The sequence below is a fragment of the Salvelinus fontinalis genome, chromosome 6 (assembly GCF_029448725.1).
Source record: "Salvelinus fontinalis isolate EN_2023a chromosome 6, ASM2944872v1, whole genome shotgun sequence".
NCBI classification, from domain to species: Eukaryota; Metazoa; Chordata; class Actinopteri; order Salmoniformes; family Salmonidae; genus Salvelinus; species Salvelinus fontinalis.
In genome coordinates, this window is record NC_074670.1 from 75,721,104 (window position 1) to 75,742,685 (window position 21,582).

A 21,582-nucleotide genomic window follows, 5' to 3' on the forward strand; every position below is an offset into this window, starting at 1 on the left:
TGAATACACTACACATACACATACACATACACTACACTACCAGAAGCATGTGGACACCTGTTCAGTGAACATCTCATTCCAAAATCATGGGTATTAATATGGAGTTGGTTGTTGCTGTAACAGCCTCCACCCTTTGTTGCTGTAACAGCCTCCACTCTTCCGGGAAGGTTTTCCACTAGATGTTGGAACATTACTGCACTGCTGCAGGGACTTGCTTCCATTCAGACACAAGAGCATTAGTGAGGTCGGGCACTGATTTTAGGCCTGGCTCACAGTCTGCGTTCCAATTCATCCCAAAGGTGTTCATTGGGGGTGAGGTCAGGGCTCTGTCCAGGCCAGTCAAGTTCTTCCACACCGATCTCGACAAACCACTTCTGTATGGACCTCGCTTTAAACACGGGGTCATTGTCATGCTGAAACAGGAAAGGGCATTCCCCAAACTGTTGCCAAAGTTGGAAGCACAGAATCATCTAGAATGTCATTGTATGCTGTAGCATTAAGATTTCCCTTCACTGGAACTAAGAGGCCCAAACCATGAAAAACAGCCCCAGAACATTATTCCTCCTCCAAACTTTAGTTGGCACGATGCATTGGGGCACGTAGCGTTCTCCTGGCATTCCCCAAAGATTTGTTACACGCTATAGCACTCGGAGGTCCCGTTCTGTGTGCTTGTGTGGCCTACCACTTCACAGCTGAGCCGTTGTTGCTCCTAGACGTTTCCACTTCACAATAACAGCACTTGCAGTTGACCGGGGCCGTTCCAGCAGGGCATAAACAATATGAACTGACTTGTTGGAAAGTGGCATCCTATGACAGTGCCACGTTGAAAGTCACCAAGCTCTTTATTAAGGCCATTCTACTGCCAGTGTTTGTCTATGGAGATCGCATGGCGGTGTACTCGATTGTACACGTCAGCAATGGGTGTTGCTGAAAAAGTAAAATCCACTAATTTGAAGGGGAGTCCGTGTATTTATATAGTTTTATTTGTTTAGCTGGCAGTTTTATTGTGATGAATGTATTTGCTGTGTTTTGTAATTATTACACTACTACAGGCCGTTGCATTTTAAAAAATCCATTTCGCGCTTTGAAAAATGCCACAGTTCCCATTGTGTCTTGTGTAGTTTACAAAATTCTAAATATGTTTTTATACCAAATTGAAAGAAACAAAAACAGATCTGCAAGGTGGAAGCAATATGGGTGAATGTGCTCCAACACGACCCCGATTAAGGCAGCAAAATGAGCAACACATTCCAAGAGGTTGGCCTTATTTCTTTATTTCAACAGAAATGGAGTCAGAGCCTTGCAGCATACCAGACAGAGCTTCAATAAAACATAGACAAGAGTACAGACCTAAAACTGCTCAGAAAATACTTACCATGGCCATTCCTGGTTTGAGTGATATAAATCAATCATTGCGTGGGGGAGAGGAGCAGCATAACTAAGAGTGAAAGAAATACAGGGCCACTCCTCTCTGTTCAGTTTATCCATACGGTTTGGTCTTAACAAGCGTAGTGCGTGACATCGAACAAGAGGACAAAGCCGTCAAGATTCTTTTGTTGTTTTCTTACATTGACACATGACAAAATCCTTAAAAGTTGGCATTTGGTGGTGGGGGAAGGAAGTGGTTATGATCTTTCTCTCTGAAATCTGATAATGAAACTACTCATATGTACTCATATCCTGGCAGAGTTACCAATAGCATAAGATGAGAAAAAACAAGAGCAGCTGCAAACTAAAGACAATGTTTAAGCTGATTCAATGTTTTTAGTTCAAGACGAGTGACTAGATCTTCAGACTGCGGTGCAACACAGTCCATTCGTACTCTTATTACATGGAGGCTTGGGACTGACTCTCAAACCCCTAACGAGTCGCATATACACACACAGAAGAAGGAAGGTGAAAAAGCCAAGGGGAGTCTCTTCTAGGCGCTGTATGGAGGGAGGGAGGGAAGGAGAGGGGGTGTTCCTCCTCTCGTACCCAGCGTGGATGCTGTGGTTTTGGGGAAGAGTCTCAGGTGAAGGGCAGAGTGGTTCTGGCTCAGTCTGGCTCAGGGAAACAGACATGGATGGGATATGATGACGAGGGAGGAGGTGAATGGCAAGGAGGGGGTAGAGGGAGATACACCTGCAGGCTCTACAACAGACAAGAGTCCAAGTCACAGGGGAGGGAAGGGATGAAGGGGGCTAAAGGGGAGCAGATAGGCACTAGGCTTTGGGCAGGAGGGGCAGAGTGGTGGGTTAGGGGCGTATGGGGCTCAGAGTTCAAACCAAGATGCTTCTGCTGCTCTGGAGGGACTGGAGTTAAGAGGTCTGGGGGTTCGAGGTCAGGGTGGGGCGACGTGCATCGATCGATGGGACGTCTGGTTCGGGGGGTAACGTCCCATATAGCACCATGTTCCTTTTGTAGTGCACTACCTTTGTCTCGGGCCTCGGTCATTGGCAGTGTACTATATAGAGAATAGGGTGCCATTTGGGACGCACCCTGGGCCTGGGATTTCAGGCGCTCTCACTGCCCTCGACGGGCTGCAGTTTGACCAGGTGGTCTGGCTTGCCGCCGCTGGCGTGACGCTCCCACATCTGCAGGTAGAGCTTCTCCAGATCCATAGTGTACTGCTTGGTGTTGAACAGAGGGCTGCAGATACGCTGCTTCCACACACGGGACCGGATCATCTTCAGACTGGGGGGAGAACCGGGTCAGTTACATCAATGGTGAGAAGAGAGGGAGGCAGATTGAGTGTGACAAGAGAGGCAGATTGAGTGTGACAAGAGAGGCAGATTGAGTGTGACAAGAGAGGCAGAATGAGTGTGACAAGAGAGGCAGAATGAGTGTGACAAGAGAGGCAGAATGAGTGTGACAAGAGAGGCAGAATGAGTGTGACAAGAGAGGCAGAATGAGTGTGACAAGAGAGGCAGAATGAGTGTGACAAGAGAGGCAGAATGAGTGTGACAAGAGAGGCAGAATGAGTGTGACAAGAGAGGGAGGCAGAATGAGTGTGACAAGAGAGGGAGGCAGAATGAGTGTGACAAGAGAGGGAGGCAGAATGAGTGTGACAAGAGAGGGAGGCAGAATGAGTGTGACAAGAGAGGGAGGCAGAATGAGTGTGACAAGAGAGGGAGGCAGAATGAGTGTGACAAGAGAGGGAGGCAGAATGAGTGTGACAAGAGAGGGAGGCAGAATGAGTGTGACAAGAGAGGGAGGCAGAATGAGTGTGACAAGAGAGGCAGGCAGAATGAGTGTGACAAGAGAGGCAGGCAGAATGAGTGTGACAAGAGAGGGAGGCAGAATGAGTGTGACAAGAGAGGGAGGCAGAATGAGTGTGACAAGAGAGGGAGGCAGAATGAGTGTGACAAGAGAGGGAGGCAGAATGAGTGTGACAAGAGAGGGAGGCAGAATGAGTGTGACAAGAGAGGGAGGCAGAATGAGTGTGACAAGAGAGGGAGGCAGAATGAGTGTGACAAGAGAGGGAGGCAGAATGAGTGTGACAAGAGAGGGAGGCAGAATGAGTGTGACAAGAGAGGGAGGCAGAATGAGTGTGACAAGAGAGGGAGGCAGAATGAGTGTGACAAGAGAGGGAGGCAGAATGAGTGTGACAAGAGAGGGAGGCAGAATGAGTGTGACAAGAGAGGGAGGCAGAATGAGTGTGACAAGAGAGGGAGGCAGAATGAGTGTGACAAGAGAGGGAGGCAGAATGAGTGTGACAAGAGAGGGAGGCAGAATGAGTGTGACAAGAGGGAGGCAGAATGAGTGTGAGAAGAGAGGGAGGGAGGCAGAATGAGTGTGAGAAGAGAGGGAGGGAGGCAGAATGAGTGTGAGAAGAGAGGGAGGGAGGCAGAATGAGTGTGAGAAGAGAGGGAGGGAGGCAGAATGAGTGTGAGAAGAGAGGGAGGGAGGCAGAATGAGTGTGAGAAGAGAGGGAGGGAGGCAGAATGAGTGTGAGAAGAGGGGGAGGCAGAATGAGTGTGAGAAGAGGGGGAGGCAGAATGAGTGTGAGAAGAGGGGGAGGCAGAATGAGTGTGAGAAGAGGGGGAGGCAGAATGAGTGTGAGAAGAGGGAGGGAGGCAGAATGAGTGTGAGAAGAGGGGGAGGCAGAATGAGTGTGAGAAGAGGGGGAGGCAGAATGAGTGTGAGAAGAGGGGGAGGCAGAATGAGTGTGAGAAGAGGGGGAGGCAGAATGAGTGTGAGAAGAGGGGGAGGCAGAATGAGTGTGAGAAGAGGGGGAGGCAGAATGAGTGTGACAAGAGGGAGGCAGAATGAGTGTGAGAAGAGAGGGAGGGAGGCAGAATGAGTGTGAGAAGAGAGGGAGGGAGGCAGAATGAGTGTGAGAAGAGAGGGAGGGAGGCAGAATGAGTGTGAGAAGAGAGGGAGGGAGGCAGAATGAGTGTGAGAAGAGGGAGGGAGGCAGAATGAGTGTGAGAAGAGGGGGAGGCAGAATGAGTGTGAGAAGAGGGGGAGGCAGAATGAGTGTGAGAAGAGGGAGGGAGGCAGAATGAGTGTGAGAAGAGGGGGAGGCAGAATGAGTGTGAGAAGAGGGGGAGGCAGAATGAGTGTGAGAAGAGGGGGAGGCAGAATGAGTGTGAGAAGAGGGGGAGGCAGAATGAGTGTGAGAAGAGGGGGAGGCAGAATGAGTGTGAGAAGAGGGGGAGGCAGAATGAGTGTGAGAAGAGGGGGAGGCAGAATGAGTGTGAGAAGAGAGGGAGGCAGATTGAGACAGAGCTAGCTGGAGTGTGAGTGTTAGTCAGAGGTTCTTACTATTCCATGTCACAGCCTAGTTTGACAGCCACGTCCTCATATTCCTGTCTAGTGTGGGCGATGAGCTCAGGACAGCCCAGACACTGTAGCTGAGAGGCTGCCACGCGTGACGCCAGGGTCTCACCTGTAAGGACACACGTGACATTGAAAGACCGACCTGTCGTTCACCCTCCACCGTTACTACAGAACACTACAACCGTTCATCCCAATTATCTCTCCTTTCTCTGTTGTGTGCATTTGTTCCCATCACAGATTAGAAAGGAAATGACTGGGACATAGAAACTCCCTCCAGCCCATGTCAACACCAATCCAACTCTTTGATTTGTGGAGACTAGTGAACGAGTGCAAACATCTGTCCTGCGATCATTCGCTCTGTCTCACCTGGCATGGTAACCATAGGTGTCCCGGCCCAGAGGACGTCCATGCCGGTGGTGTGTCCGTTACAGAGTGGCGTGTCCAGACACACGTCAGCTAGCTGGCCCCGTCTCACGTGCTCCTCCTTGGGTGCCACGGGAGAGAAGATGATGCGGGAGCCGGGCAGGCCGAAGTTCTGGGCGTACTGCTGGATGTTGGGCTCGCCCACCGCAGGGAAACGCAGCAACCACAGAACACTGTTGGGAACCCGCTTCAGGATCTACAGGAGAGATGGGCAGAAAGAGTTGCTGTGTGTCTGAAAGGGCACTACTGTTGACCAGAGTCCATATCCTGTCTGAAAGGGCACTACTGTTGATCAGAGTCCATATCCTGTCTGAAAGGGCACTACTGTTGACCAGAGTCCATATCCTGTCTGAAATGCCACTACTGTTGACCAGAGTCCATATCCTGTCTGAAATGCCACTACTGTTGACCAGAGTCCATATCCTGTCTGAAATGGCACTACTGTTGACCAGAGTCCATATCCTGTCTGAAAGGGCACTACTGTTGATCAGAGTCCATATCCTGTCTGAAAGGGCACTACTGTTGACCAGAGTCCATATCCTGTCTGAAATGCCACTACTGTTGACCAGAGTCCATATCCTGTCTGAAATGCCACTACTGTTGACCAGAGTCCATATCCTGTCTGAAATGCCACTACTGTTGACCAGAGTCCATATCCTGTCTGAAATGGCACTACTGTTGACCAGAGTCCATATCCTGTCTGAAATGGCACTACTGTTGACCAGAGTCCATATCCTGTCTGAAATGCCACTACTGTTGACCAGAGTCCATATCCTGTCTGAAATGCCACTACTGTTGACCAGAGTCCATATCCTGTCTGAAATGCCACTACTGTTGACCAGAGTCCATATCCTGTCTGAAATGCCACTACTGTTGACCAGAGTCCATATCCTGTCTGAAATGGCACTACTGTTGACCAGAGTCCATATCCTGTCTGAAATGCCACTACTGTTGACCAGAGTCCATATCCTGTCTGAAATGCCACTACTGTTGACCAGAGTCCATATCCTGTCTGAAATGCCACTACTGTTGACCAGAGTCCATATCCTGTCTGAAATGCCACTACTGTTGACCAGAGTCCATATCCTGTCTGAAATGGCACTACTGTTGACCAGAGTCCATATTCCCTATATAGTGTACTACTGTTGACCAGAGTCCATATTCCCTATATAGTGTACTACTGTTGACCAGAGTCCATATTCCCTATATAGTGTACTACTGTTGACCAGAGTCCATATTCCCTATATAGTGTACCACTGTTGACCAGAGTCCATATTCCCTATATAGTGTACTACTGTTGACCAGAGTCCATATTCCCTATATAGTGTACTACTGTTGACCAGAGTCCATTCTCCCTATATAGTGTACTACTGTTGACCAGAGTCCATATTCCCTATATAGTGTACTACTGTTGACCAGAGTCCATATTCCCTATATAGTGTACTAATGTTGACCAGAGTCCATTCTCCCTATATAGTGTACTACTGTTGACCAGAGTCCATATCCTGTCTGAAATGGCACTACTGTTGACCAGAGTCCATATTCCCTATATAGTGTACTACTGTTGACCAGAGTCCATATTCCCTATATAGTGTACTACTGTTGACCAGAGTCCATATTCCCTATATAGTGTACTACTGTTGACCAGAGTCCATACTCCCTATATAGTGTACTACTGTTGACCAGAGTCCATGCTCCCTATATAGTGTACTACTGTTGACCAGAGTCCATGCTCCCTATATAGTGTACTACTGCTGACCAGAGTCCATACTCCCTATATAGTGTACTACTGTTGACCAGAGTCCATATTCCCTATATAGTGTACTACTGTTGACCAGAGTCCATATTCCCTATATAGTGTACTACTGTTGACCAGAGTCCATATTCCCTATATAGTGTACTACTGTTGACCAGAGTCCATATTCCCTATATAGTGTACTACTGTTGACCAGAGTCCATGCTCCCTATATAGTGTACTACTGTTGACCAGAGTCCATGCTCCCTATATAGTGTACTACTGTTGACCAGAGTCCATGCTCCCTATATAGTGTACTACTGTTGACCAGAGTACATACTCCCTATATAGTGTACTACTGTTGACCAGAGTCCATGCTCCCTATATAGTGTACTACTGTTGACCAGAGTACATACTCCCTATATAGTGTACTACTGCTGACCAGAGTCCATGCTCCCTATATAGTGTACTAATGTTGACCAGAGTCCATATTCCCTATATAGTGTACTACTGTTGACCAGAGTCCATATCCTGTCTGAAATGGCACTACTGTTGACCAGAGTCCATATTCCCTATATAGTGTACTACTGTTGACCAGAGTCCATATTCCCTATATAGTGTACTACTGTTGACCAGAGTCCATATTCCCTATATAGTGTACTACTGTTGACCAGAGTCCATATTCCCTATATAGTGTACTACTGTTGACCAGAGTCCATATTCCCTATATAGTGTACTACTGTTGACCAGAGTCCATGCTCCCTATATAGTGTACTACTGCTGACCAGAGTCCATACTCCCTATATAGTGTACTACTGTTGACCAGAGTCCATATTCCCTATATAGTGTACTACTGTTGACCAGAGTCCATATTCCCTATATAGTGTACTACTGTTGACCAGAGTCCATATTCCCTATATAGTGTACTACTGTTGACCAGAGTCCATATTCCCTATATAGTGTACTACTGTTGACCAGAGGCCATATTCCCTATATAGTGTACTACTGTTGACCAGAGTCCATATTCCCTATATAGTGTACCACTGTTGACCAGAGTCCATATTCCCTATATAGTGTACTACTGTTGACCAGAGTCCATATTCCCTATATAGTGTACTACTGTTGACCAGAGTCCATATTCCCTATATAGTGTACTACTGTTGACCAGAGTCCATATTCCCTATATAGTGTACTACTGTTGACCAGAGTTCATACTCCCTATATAGTGTACTACTGTTGACCAGAGTCCATATTCCCTATATAGTGTACTACTGTTGACCAGAGTCCATACTCCCTATATAGTGTAGTACTGTTGACCAGAGTCCATACTCCCTATATAGTGTAGTACTGTTGACCAGAGTACATATTCCCTATATAGTGTACTACTGTTGACCAGAGTCCATACTCCCTATATAGTGTACTACTGTTGACCAGAGTCCATATTCCCTATATAGTGTACTACTGTTGACCAGAGTCCATATTCCCTATATAGTGTACTACTGTTGACCAGAGTCCATATTCCCTATATAGTGTACTACTGTTGACCAGAGTCCATATTCCCTATATAGTGTACTACTGTTGACCAGAGTCCATATTCCCTATATAGTGTACTACTGTTGACCAGAGTCCATATTCCCTATATAGTGTACCACTGTTGACCAGAGTCCATATTCCCTATATAGTGTACTACTGTTGACCAGAGTCCATATTCCCTATATAGTGTACTACTGTTGACCAGAGTCCATATTCCCTATATAGTGTACTACTGTTGACCAGAGTCCATATCCCCTATATAGTGTACTACTGTTGACCAGAGTCCATATCCCCTATATAGTGTACTACTGTTGACCAGAGTCCATATCCCCTATATAGTGTACTACTGTTGACCAGAGTCCATATCCCCTATATAGTGTACTACTGTTGACCAGAGCATAAGGTCTGGTCAAAGCTAATACACTATCACATAGGGACTAAGATGCCATTTCACCCTGAGCGTCAGGGAAAATAGGAATTCCTGTAGACACATGAAGACCTCAGACAACAGGATGATTGGAACAGTGTTTTCTAGCTTGGTGCTTACATTGGCCCACATCTGCAGGGTGGGAGGGTCGATCTTGTAGAGCTGGTTGAAGTTGCAGTAGACGATGGAGTCCTCAGGCAGGCCATACTGGGAGCGGGTTGTCACCACGATGGTACGAGGCACCTCCTCTCCTGTAGCCGCCTTGTTGTTGATCTGATATGGAGGACAAGGCGGTGGTTACGATGGAGATTTATGACCAGAGAGAGGAAGAGGGGGGCAGAGGAGAGGAAGAGGGGTTCAGAGGAGAGGAAGAGGGGTTCAGAGGAGAGGAAGAGGGGGTCAGAGGAGAGGAAGAGGGGGTCAGAGGAGAGGAAGAGGGGGTCAGAGGAGAGGGAGAGGGGTTCAGAGGAGAGGAAGAGGGGTTCAGAGGAGAGGGAGAGGGGTTCAGAGGAGAGGAAGAGGGGTTCAGAGGAGAGGGAGAGGGGTTCAGAGGAGAGGAAGAGGGGTTCAGAGGAGAGGAAGGGGGCTTCAGAGGAGAGGAAGAGGGCTTCAGAGGAGAGGAAGAGGGGTTCAGAGGAGAGGAAGAGGGTTTCAGAGGAGAGGAAGAGGGTTTCAGAGGAGAGGAAGAGGGTTTCAGAGGAGAGGAAGAGGGGTCAGAGGAGAGGAAGAGGGGTCAGAGGAGAGGAAGAGGGGTCAGAGGAGAGGAAGAGGGGTTCAGAGGAGAGGAAGGGGGGTTCAGAGGAGAGGAAGAGGGTTTCAGAGGAGAGGAAGAGGGTTTCAGAGGAGAGGAAGAGGGGTCAGAGGAGAGGAAGAGGGGTCAGAGGAGAGGAAGAGGGGTTCAGAGGAGAGGAAGGGGGGTTCAGAGGAGAGGCCAGTGCATAGTGACAGTGTTTCCCTTACACCCCTGTTCGGTCTCAGAGCTAAGAAAACAGAATACAGTACAGGAACCATTTTCCCAGGTGTCAAATCCCAAAAGTAGACATGCAAGTGACCCGATGTCTTTCTCCAGTACTAGCCTGTCTGTGTCATACCTGGAGCGCTACAGACCCTGACACTACAACCATCTCCCCTTGAAGTATCTGAAAACACACAGTATACAGGAGATGTAACACTACAGACCCTTGTCATGTCACATGGCTGGGATCAAAGGTCAACCATACAGGTGCTTCATTCAACCAGCAAAATAACTTGCTATTTATTCTTATCAACTTCCTGTGTGGTGGTATCAGTGTGTGTCCCCCCCTCCAGTACCTGTGTAGTGGTATCAGTGTGTGTCCCCCCCTCCAGTACCTGTGTGGTGGTATCAGTGTGTGTCCCCCCCTCCAGTACCTGTGTAGTGGTATCAGTGTGTGTCCCCCCCTCCAGTACCTGTGTAGTGGTATCAGTGTGTCCCCCCTCCAGTACCTGTGTGGTGGTATCTGTGCCCCCCCCCCCTCCAGTACCTGTGTGGTGGTATCAGTGCCCCCCCCCCCCCAGTACCTGTGTAGTGGTATCAGTGTGTGTCCCCCCCTCCAGTACCTGTGTAGTGGTATCAGTGTGTGTCCCCCCCTCCAGTACCTGTGTAGTGGTATCAGTGTCCCCCCTCCAGTACCTGTGTGGTGGTATCAGTGTGTCCCCCCCCTCCAGTACCTGTGTGGTGGTATCAGTGTGTCCCCCCCCTCCAGTACCTGTGTAGTGGTATCAGTGTCCCCCCCCCCTCCAGTACCAGTGTGGTGGTATCAGTGTGTCCCCCCCCTCCAGTACCTGTGTAGTGGTATCAGTGCCCTGTGTGGTGGTATCAGTGTGTCCCCCCCCCTCCAGTACCAGTGTGGTGGTATCAGTGTGCCCCCCCCCTCCAGTACCTGTGTAGTGGTATCAGTGTGTGTCCCCCCCCTCCAGTACCAGTGTGGTGGTATCAGTGTGTCCCCCCCCTCCAGTACCAGTGTAGTGGTATCAGTGTGTGTGTCCCCCTCCAGTACCTGTGTGGTGGTATCAGTGTGTCCCCCCCCTCCAGTACCTGTGTAGTGGTATCAGTGTGTCCCCCCTCCAGTACCTGTGTGGTGGTTTCAGTGTCCCCCCCCCCTCCAGTACCTGTGTGGTGGTATCAGTGTGTCCCCCCCCTCCAGTACCTGTGTGGTGGTATCAGTGCCCCCCCCCCCCAGTACCTGTGTGGTGGTATCAGTGTGTGTCCCCCCTCCAGTACCTGTGTGGTGGTATCAGTGCCCCCCCCCCCCCCCAGTACCTGTGTGGTGGTATCAGTGTGTGTCCCCCCTCCAGTACCTGTGTGGTGGTATCAGTGTGTCCCCCCCCTCCAGTACCTGTGTGGTGGCCAGTCCGTTGCTGACGGTGAATCCGTTGATGGTGACCTGTATCTGTCCCTGGTTGATCATGTTGATGATGGCCTCAGCTGCTGTGTTCATGGGGATGACAGGCATGGACAAAGCCCCGTTGGTTTCTGCTACTCCACTGTCCCCACTGGCACACCTCATCTGGAGAGGAGGAGACAAAAAGGAAGGAAGGAGTGATTTACAAAGCATTTCCCTCTTATTTTCAGGAGGATAAAAGGGGGGGAAAAAATGACATTTAAAAAAAAACTCCTCACAGTTCAAATTGAAGAACAGGAACAGACAATGGGGGTAGCTCTCCAATAGCTGATGGGTCCGAGTCAAATGGAAATATGGTCACAGAATATTCCCACAGTCTCACCTTGACGCCAGGCAGGCTGTCCAGGAAGGGTTAGGGCTATTAAGGCTATTCACCATCTCACCTTGACGTCAGGCAGGCTGTCCAGGAAGGGTTAGGGCTATTCACCATCTCACCTTGACGTCAGGCAGGCGGTCCAGGAAGGGTTAGGGCTATTAAGGCTATTCACCATCTCACCTTGACGTCAGGCAGGCTGTCCAGGAAGGGTTAGGGCTATTCACCATCTCACCTTGACGTCAGGCAGGCGGTCCAGGAAGGGTTAGGGCTATTCACCATCTCACCTTGACGTCAGGCAGGCGGTCCAGGAAGGGTTAGGGCTATTAAGGCTATTCACCATCTCACCTTGACGTCAGGCAGGCTGTCCAGGAAGGGTTAGGGCTATTCACCATCTCACCTTGACGTCAGGCAGGCGGTCCAGGAAGGGTTAGGGCTATTCACCATCTCACCTTGACGTCAGGCAGGCGGTCCAGGAAGGGTTAGGGCTATTCACCATGTCACCTTGACATCAGGCAGGCGGTCCAGGAAGGGTTAGAGCTATTCACCATGTCCCTGTCTCACCTTGACCACCTTGACGTCAGGCAGGCTGTCCAGGAAGGGTTAGGGCTATTCACCATGTCACCTTGACGTCAGGCAGGCGGTCCAGGAAGGGTTAGGGCTATTCACCATCTCACCTTGACGTCAGGCAGGCTGTCCAGGAAGGGTTAGGGCTATTCACCATGTCACCTTGACCACCTTGACGTCAGGCAGGCTGTCCAGGAAGGGTTAGGGCTATTCACCATCTCACCTTGACATCAGGCAGGCGGTCCAGGAAGGGTTAGAGCTATTCACCATGTCCCTGTCTCACCTTGACCACCTTGACGTCAGGCAGGCTGTCCAGGAAGGCCTTGAGGTCGATGCCATTCAGAACGATGCGGTTGTCAAAGATGTGGCCGTTTGACTTGAAGTCAATCACCGCCTTTTTCTGTTGAAGAAAACACCACAAGATTACTGGAGGTGAAGAGGTGAACTGCATGTCAAGTGTCGTTCTAAGAAACCAAGTCAGGGTCGTAGATCTAAAAAGCAGACATTTTTCATTCATCAAAAGCTTGCCTTTTTTCTTTCAGATCAAAGGCACATTTTTAAACATTTTTTCTCTCTCTCCAGAGTCATTTTCAAGAGTCCCCTGGGAACAATTAATCAACAGGATCAGTCTCAAAACACTATCAATTTACTCTTTCACATTTCAACAAATCTAATTCAAAAGAGGCGTAACGTTTCACATCAATCTAAACAAGTGCAGTTCTCCACCACATTCCTCATAAAAGTCCCAAACTAACTTTTCAAGACCAGAGAGTCAAGACTCAGTGGCCTGCAGGTCATTCCATGCGCTAGGGTCACAATAACAAAACAATCTTCCCAGACTCTGATACCAGAGGAACCTCTAGAACCAGAAAGTCTTGAGTGTAAGAATATTTTAAGATAATACACAACGCAGAGGACTAGAGGTTAATAGAGAATTAATGGAAATAGTTGTTTTTCAATTCAACATCTAGTTAGAATCTGTGTAAAAGGTTTCAGTCCTGGACTCATCGCTACACGTGGCAAGTTTTCATTGGTTCGAATGTTCTATACATTGAGCCTGAAACAGGATACTTGTTATTTGGTCATTGGCCCAATTTTACTGCAAGGAATTCTAAATTGGTCAACCACAGGCTAGGGGTTATAAAATTACATCCTGTCACTTTGTTCTGTGGAGAATCATTGAGGACAGGGAAGAATGAACATCGATCATCTACTTCCCAGCATAACTACTAGGGTTTATTCAAAGAGAACAAATCAATCTCTCTCCCTGATTTGCTTTGGCGTCTGTTTAATTGAAGAATAACATCAACTGCTAACAAGAGCGAGTCTGATGGTGTCTGGATTTCCAATAAAAAGGGAGGTAGTTTCTAGAGAACTGCTTTCTATACAAATAGCAGCTAGGATGGGCAGTATCCAGATGTTTACATCTTCATACCGTCCTTCTCTCATCCCGCGAATTACGGTATTACCGGCATAGCACACGAGGGTGAGCTAAAAAAAGGCAAGAATAGCCCATTCTGCAAATATTACCACAAACTAATAGCGACATCACATAGCTAAATGCTAACAAAAAAAATGTGCCCATACAAACGCATTGAATAACAGATTCACTACATAGACGATGGACAATCAAAATCAAAAGAACGTCTGTTCTGAGATATATAGGACAGACAAACAACCCCTTATTTTCATCACTAAACAGTCTAAGCCGGGGGAGGGGGTTCTACTAAGCTCTATGGAATTGTTTAAAGAAGGTCACAGGATCGACTCACTATGTGATTTGAAATTTTAAAGACCCTGTGAAGTACCCAAAAATACTTACAATCTTTTATTAATTTGGCCTTAATTTAGCCCATACAAACACATTTAATAGCAGATTCCGTACATGGAACATTTGTTTCAGTTTTATACATGTATTTAACCCCTTATTTTTTGGTACTAAACAGTCTCCATATATACTTCATTTTTCAACTTGTACCGGGTGTTGGAGTCGGGGTAAACTTTGAACATTGATATACCAGAGACACGATAGATCAGAAGCATAGTATATAAAGGAGTGGAAGAGACTGGTTTTTACATCAGACGTTAATGGTTCTCTGTAAAAAGACAGATGGCTTTGGAATGTGTTGGATGGACGGGAGGTGGTCCCAGGATCGCTATAAGGGAAGAGGATGGACATCTGTGGATTAGGCGAAGGAAGGGTTGAGGTCAGATCATTACCCAATTACCCTCTTCCCGTGGAACCATAAAATGTAAGGTTTGGAGAGAAAGAAGAGTCTCTAAATTGAAGTTTATATACTTGTAGTGGTGAAAACATGTCTTTGTCTGAATTACAGCTTTGTCGACCCTTTGTGAATAATTCAACTTGGTTAAGCTTCTCTAGTGTCCTTGAGTTATCTACTCTGAAAAATTCGAACCTAACACAGGGGACCATCAGACGAGTTGTGTGAGGCCTGTGAGCGTCCTAGAGCAAAACAACCAACATGTATGTGTTCACGAGTGTCACCACAGAGGGGTCATATTAATGTACAGCCCAAACTATTCGGACGCTACAGACGATTTTGTGATAAGACTGATTTTTTGGGATGTCTCATGGTCTGACAAACACCGCTCTAGCTGGGTCGCCTTCGATCACCGATACGGAAGTGCGAAACAGGCGGATGCGGTGGATTGAGACGCATCCAATGCAAAAAACAACAACATCTCTACCTTAAAAATATTATGCAAATCAGATTTCCGCACAAAACATTCAAAATGCAAAATTAACACATAAAACTGATTCATTACAGCAAAACAAGAAGATGGCTTGCAATTTCCACCAATCATTGTACATTAGCTGCATAATATGGTTCAATCAAGCCACACGTCAACAAACCTTTGTTTACTGGATAAACAGGAATCTTACCTTGAGGTGGGGGAACATGTTAGCGTGGTCTCCAATGAAGAAGGTGTGTGGCATGTAGGCTAGTTTCTCAGAGTACTGCTCTGCCACCTCGAAGGGGGACGTCTCCTTGTCTGACACAATGTAGTCCATGAAGGGAGCTCCGCTGGTCCCCGGGTAGCCCAGCCACATACACTGTGAAGGGGAGAGAGAACAGTTGGCAGTGTGAACTTTATTTGGACATGAATTATGCACATTTTTTTGTGGGGTGAGGAGCGTACACCATTTATGACGTCATAATTTCTCAATCAAAGTTTGTACCGACAGATGTAGCCTATTGAATATTACTGTAGAATAGACATATGACAAAACATTCACATCACTGACGATCTGAAATAGTCCACCCAGACAGACAGTGTGTTGAAGGCACAACAGCACCTCCGGAGGCTGAAGAAATTTGACTTGGTCCCTAAGACTCACAAACTTTCAGATGCACAGTTGAGAGCATCCTGTCAGACTGTATCCCCGCCTGGTACGGCAACTGCACCGTACACAACCGCAAGGCTCTCCAGAGGGTGGTGCGATCTGCCCAACGCATCATTGGGGGCAAACTACCTGCCCTCCAGGACACCGACAGCACCCGATGCTACAGGAAGGCCAAAGATATCATAAAGACCATCAACCACCCGAGCCACGGCCTGTTCACCCCGCTACCATCCAGAAGGCGAGGTCAGTACAGGTGCATCACAGCTGGGACCGAGAGACTAAAAAACAGCTTCTACCTCAAGGCCATCAGACTATTTAAATAGCCATTACTAGCCGGTTACTCAACCCTGTACCTTAGAGGCTGCTGCCCTATAGACATGGAACCACTGGCCACTTTAATGTAACACTATTCACTTTAATAATGTTTACATATAGCTTTACTCATCTCATTTATACTGTATTATATTCTACTGTAGTCAATGCCAATCCGACATTACTCGTCCTAATATTTATATATTTCTTAATTCCATTATTTTAGATGTGTGTATTGTTGTGACTTGTTAATTTACTGCACTGTTGGAGCTAGGAACACAAGCACTTCGCTACACCCGCAATACCATCTGCTAAATATGTGTACGTGACCAATACCGTCTGCTAAATATGTGTACGTGACCAATACCATCTGCTAAATATGTGTACGTGACCAATACCGTCTGCTAAATATGTGTACGTGACCAATACCGTCTGCTAAATATGTGTACGTGACCAATACCATCTGCTAAATATGTGTACGTGACCAATACCATCTGCTAAATATGTGTACGTGACCAATACCGTCTGCTAAATATGTGTACGTGACCAATACCATCTGCTAAATATGTGTACGTGACCAATACCGTCTGCTAAATATGTGTACGTGACCAATACCGTCTGCTAAATATGTGTACGTGACCAATACCATCTGCTAAATATGTGTACGTGACCAATACCGTCTGCTAAATATGTGTACGTGACCAATACCGTCTGCTAAATATGTGTACGTGACCAATACCATCTGCTAAATATGTGTACGTGACCAATACCATCTGCTAAATATGTGTACGTGACCAATACCGTCTGCTAAATATGTGTACGTGACCAATACCGTCTGCTAAATATGTGTACGTGACCAATACCGTCTGCTAAATATGTGTACGTGACCAATACCGTCTGCTAAATATGTGTACGTGACCAATACCGTCTGCTAAATATGTGTACGTGACCAATACCGTCTGCTAAATATGTGTACGTGACCAATACCGTCTGCTAAATATGTGTACGTGACCAATACCGTCTGCTAAATATGTGTACGTGACCAATACCGTCTGCTAAATATGTGTACGTGACCAATACCATCTGCTAAATATGTGTACGTGACCAATACCATCTGCTAAATATGTGTACGTGACCAATACCGTCTGCTAAATATGTGTACGTGACCAATACCGTCTGCTAAATATGTGTACGTGACCAATACCGTCTGCTAAATATGTGTACGTGACCAATACCGTCTGCTAAATATGTGTACGTGACCAATACAATTTGATAGGATTTTTTTGTATAAGGAACATTTTTCTCTTTTCTTTTTTTAAATACCTCCAAAACACAGAATTAGGCATACCTATTTTCCAAATAGGCCATCGTCACTATCAATCAGGATTGAGCCTTTATCACATTCTTACTGCACATCTGCCAATCATTTGATCTCAATCACTTTCATGGGGATATGCAGTTAGATCTTGTTGAATTACTGTTTCATGAGCAAATTAAAGCAGATGGTGTTAACTACTACACTTATAGGCCTAATTTGTTTCAAAGCATACAGTGTACAAAACATTACGAACACCTCTATGACAGACTGACCAGGTAAAAGCTATGGTTCCTTAATGATGTCCCTTGTTAAATCCACTTGGGTGTAGATTAAGGCAGGGAAGGGAGACAGGTTAAAGAAGGATGTTTAAGCCTTGAGATAATGGAGACCTTGATGGTATGTGTGCCATTCAGAGGGTAAAAGGGCAAGACAAAATATTTAAATTCCTTTGAATGTGGGATGGTAGTAGGTGCCAGGCATACCGGTTTGTGTCAAGAACTGCAACGCTGCTGGGTTTTTCCACACTCAACAGTTTCCTGTTTGTATCAAGAATGGTCCAACCCCCAAAGGACATCCAGCCAACTTGACACAACTGTGGGAAGCATTGGAGTCAACATGGACCAGCGTACCTGTGGATGCTTGACACCTTGTAGAGTCCATGCCCCGACAAATTGAGGCAGTTATGAGTGCAAAAGGGGGTGTAACTCAATATTAAGGCGTTTTTAATGTTTTGTACACTCAGTATATCCTGCCTACAGGAACATGTAAAATATTTTTTATAACTAACCCAAGAGAGGTTGTGGTCTGACATTTCCAACAGGAGCAAATTAATCAGTGGGCAGAACAAGCAACGAGGTGGGCAGAATCAAGCATGCGTTAGCAAGATCCTATTGGCACGTTGTAGCATATTGCTGTTAGGGAACACCTAATCTGTGAAGTGTGCATGTGCAATAACTCAATTCGCCCTGACGCTCCTAAACAGAATTTTTGGAAACTTTGACAGTCTACAAAACTTACTCCACTCAAAGATTCTAGATTTGGAAACAGAAAACCATATTGAGAAAAACAATTTAATAAAAAAAAAAAATGGGACATTTGCAGAATGTTGGGCCAAAAATCCATCTCACTCCATCTTCTCCCACTGCCGGCCACTGGGCTTCCTCATTACCATGTTTGGTGGGGAGTGGAAATGCCAACCGGATGCTTCAGATGTATACATCCAGCGAAACATCTAGCTCACTGTTCTGTGGTGCACGCTGTTGAGTTTTGGTTGCATGAGGATTGTTTTTTTGCCTATTCAGCTTCGGATAAGAAATGACTGAGGTGTTTATGGCGTAACAGTGTATGCCATTGTATTCTGTTCTGTTAGGCTATGTAACACACAAATGAATCATTCTGTGATCTTTGCAAGACATCGATTCAGCTTTGATCTAACTTTAGGCCTACTAAACGAGCACCATCGTGAGAAGTGATAATTTTCTATTTGTAATAATCATAACAAAGCAGAGCCTGACTGATATATAGGAAGACATTGGCCTTTTACCGACATCGGCTGATAATTCCACAGATAACATTTGAAATAAATTGTCACATTGTAAGAATTCACTATTTGAAGCGTGTTTTTGACAATTGGGCATTTGGATGGTAATTTATGAGAACAATGTGGAAAAATATCACTTTTTTATTTCTGCGCTGTAAAGAGCCTCCAGAAAATATTCAGACTACTTGACCTTTTTCACATTTGGTTACAGTAACCTTATTCTAAAATGTATTAAATCATTTCTCCCCCTCAATCTACACACAATACCCCATAATGGACAAAGAAAAAACAGGGTGAGATTTTTTTTGCTAATGAAAAAAATAAAAGTGATTATTCAGATCCTAGTACTTTGTTGAAGCACCTTTGGCAGCGATTACAGACTTGAGTCTTCTTGGATATGACGCTACAAGGTTGTCACACCTGTATTTGGGGAGTTTCTTACATTCCTCTCTGCAGATCCTCTCAAGCTCTGTCAGGTTGGATGGGGAGCGTCGCTGCACAGCTATTTTCAGGTCTCTCCAGAGATGTTCGATCGGGTTCAAGTCTGGGCTCTGGCTGGGCCACTCAAGGACATCCAGAGATTTGTCCCGGAGCCACTCCTGCGTTGTCTTGGGTGTGTGCTTAGGGGCGTGTTCTAGAGGTCGACCGATTAATCGGAATGGCAGATTAATTAGGGCCGATTTCAGGTTCAGATTCATGCAGTGGATCAGTTTGTCTGCATACGCAATAGAAGTCGTGCGTTTTTTGTAAGCTAAGGACTCGGACAGTATGGCGAGTTAAAGTGCGTTGTACATGAGCCCCAAGTCCATGACACTTTGAGGACAGACGTTTTAGCAACCCCTGGTAGAGTTCTGTCTGTGGCTGGTCATGTCAGATTTGGCCCACTCAAAGTGGTCAAGCCTCCGACCGACGTGCCTCTGCACACACAGTTAAACACTCGCACCACCGCCAGACAGAAGAAACCATCATTTTCCTACCCATAGACCCTTATAGCCTACATATCTATTGCAATGGTCATTTTATAAATTTTCCTGAAATTTCACTGGTAATTAAATATAATTTTTCTGAAATATTTTAACAGCGCCATGCATTCTCAAATAAAAAAAATAATAAAAAAAGTGGTGAGGGAGCGGCACTCCCCCACTCCACAGCAGCACTACATCCCTGTACCTCTGGTAGCCAAGCCACTAAACAGGGGACACAGAAGTATCACTTAGCACTGACTTTATGACAAACCAGGTATTCTTGCCAAACCAGTGGCCAGTCACTATCAGTCCTGTGCCTCTGGATACAAACCTTTGGATGCCTACGTCAATTTTCTAGTGGGGTAAAATGAATAACTAACAACAATTTATAAGAAACTAACATGGCCAAATAAAGCCTGGTTCTCTCACCTGGATGGGAGCGGGGCGCAGGGCAAACAGCTCGTTGCGGGCTCCTTTGGTATAGCCGTTCATGTTGACCAGGATGTGGAGTCCATCCTGATGGATCCTGTCTGCTGCCTTACCGTTACACGGGAGCTGACAGAGGACAGACAGGAGGAGTGGAGATGGAGGATTTAAAAATCTGTACTCTCAAGTGTTGAATGTGGCTTCAGAGTGGCTCTATGTTCTACAGTATAGAGGAAATGGGGAAGAGAAAATTAAGCTGCTTCTAAAGTACTTAGATTCAGTTCTCCATCTGCGTTAACTCACCTGGGACAGATCAGTGAAGTGATTGGCCTCGGCTACCACTTTAACCCTAAAGTTGGTGTTGTCATCTGGGCTCAGTGCATAGCAGAACACCTGGGGAGGGAAACAACCAGACATGTTATAACCATGTTACAACCAACTGTTAGAACAGATGCACGGCCAGTATAGTATGGCTGTTATATCTCAATTTAAGATTATTATTATTTTTTTTTTTATGTACTGTTTGGCCACTCAAATTAATTTGCTAATCCATTATTTATTCAGTTAGGTCTCATTGAGAATTAAACATTTGTTGAAATGACAATCAAATCCGGGTATGCAAACACATCAGTTAACGTGAAATCACTGGTCGTTGCCAATCTGCCTGACAACATCTCTAGTGGTAATGAGACAACAGTAAGAAACCCCTCACCTCAAACTTCTCAGAGCTGTGCATGCCGGGGATGGACTGCATGAGGTGGGAGGTAGGGTGGTTCCCGAAGTCAGAGCTGACATATCCCACCCTCAGACGGCCCGCGCTGGCCTTCAGGTCCTTGGGGTATTCAAAGGCCGGCTTGTGGAGCGCATTGATCTGTGGTGGTACGGGAGGGGGGGTGCCGTTAGACTATACCACAGCTGATAAACTGTGTCCCAAATTGCACCCTATTCCCCATATAGTGCACTATTTTTAACCAAATGTAGGGCACTATATAATGATAAGGGTGCCATCTGAGACATAACCCAAGGCTCTCTTCCAAACAAATCTACACTAGTATCCTACTTTGAACGATTGCTAGTATGGACATTGGAACATCATAGCCTGTCAGATAATGACCTTAAACCTAGCTACTTTCAGGTGGTCCAACTAGATAAGACAGATTAAAACCAGATCACTCGTCCATAACACAGTTACAACTAGCCTGAACCTGTCCTAACTAACCACACAAACCAAACTCATCTTAACCCATCTATGACTGAACCAACCTCTTTACCCTGCAAGCAGCCCAACAACCTTCTGCCCCCCAAGGCTGCTTTTTTCGGTTTATTTCTAACTAAATAAAAGACTACGGGCCTAATACGTTTCCTTAAAATGTACCAGACGAGTAACTTCCAAGCCACCCCGCCTTACCGTTTACCATGCAAGCACCCCAGCCCAACTTTCACCTGAATAAAAGGTCAATACTGTACTT

At 46.3% G+C, this 21,582-nt stretch overlaps 1 protein-coding gene across 6 annotated transcripts in view; it reads right to left on the bottom strand.

Annotated features, from left to right (window-relative positions):
- Positions 1 to 1,258: 1,258 nt before the first annotated feature.
- The window catches only part of LOC129858439 (UDP-N-acetylglucosamine--peptide N-acetylglucosaminyltransferase 110 kDa subunit), a 38,719-nt gene continuing 18,395 nt past the window's right edge, over positions 1,259 to 21,582 (bottom strand). For all 6 annotated transcript variants that reach the window (XM_055927657.1, XM_055927661.1, XM_055927658.1 and 3 more), the window contains exons 13-22: positions 20,826 to 20,984; positions 20,417 to 20,506; positions 20,117 to 20,242; positions 15,091 to 15,261; positions 12,469 to 12,585; positions 11,240 to 11,410; positions 9,003 to 9,155; positions 5,131 to 5,383; positions 4,750 to 4,873; positions 1,259 to 2,676 (exon numbers count right to left, since the gene is read on the bottom strand). In XM_055927657.1, the coding sequence (XP_055783632.1) occupies positions 2,496 to 2,676; positions 4,750 to 4,873; positions 5,131 to 5,383; positions 9,003 to 9,155; positions 11,240 to 11,410; positions 12,469 to 12,585; positions 15,091 to 15,261; positions 20,117 to 20,242; positions 20,417 to 20,506; positions 20,826 to 20,984 (1,545 nt within the window). In that variant the 3' untranslated portion in view covers positions 1,259 to 2,495. The remainder of the gene's footprint in view (positions 2,677 to 4,749; positions 4,874 to 5,130; positions 5,384 to 9,002; positions 9,156 to 11,239; positions 11,411 to 12,468; positions 12,586 to 15,090; positions 15,262 to 20,116; positions 20,243 to 20,416; positions 20,507 to 20,825; positions 20,985 to 21,582) is intronic.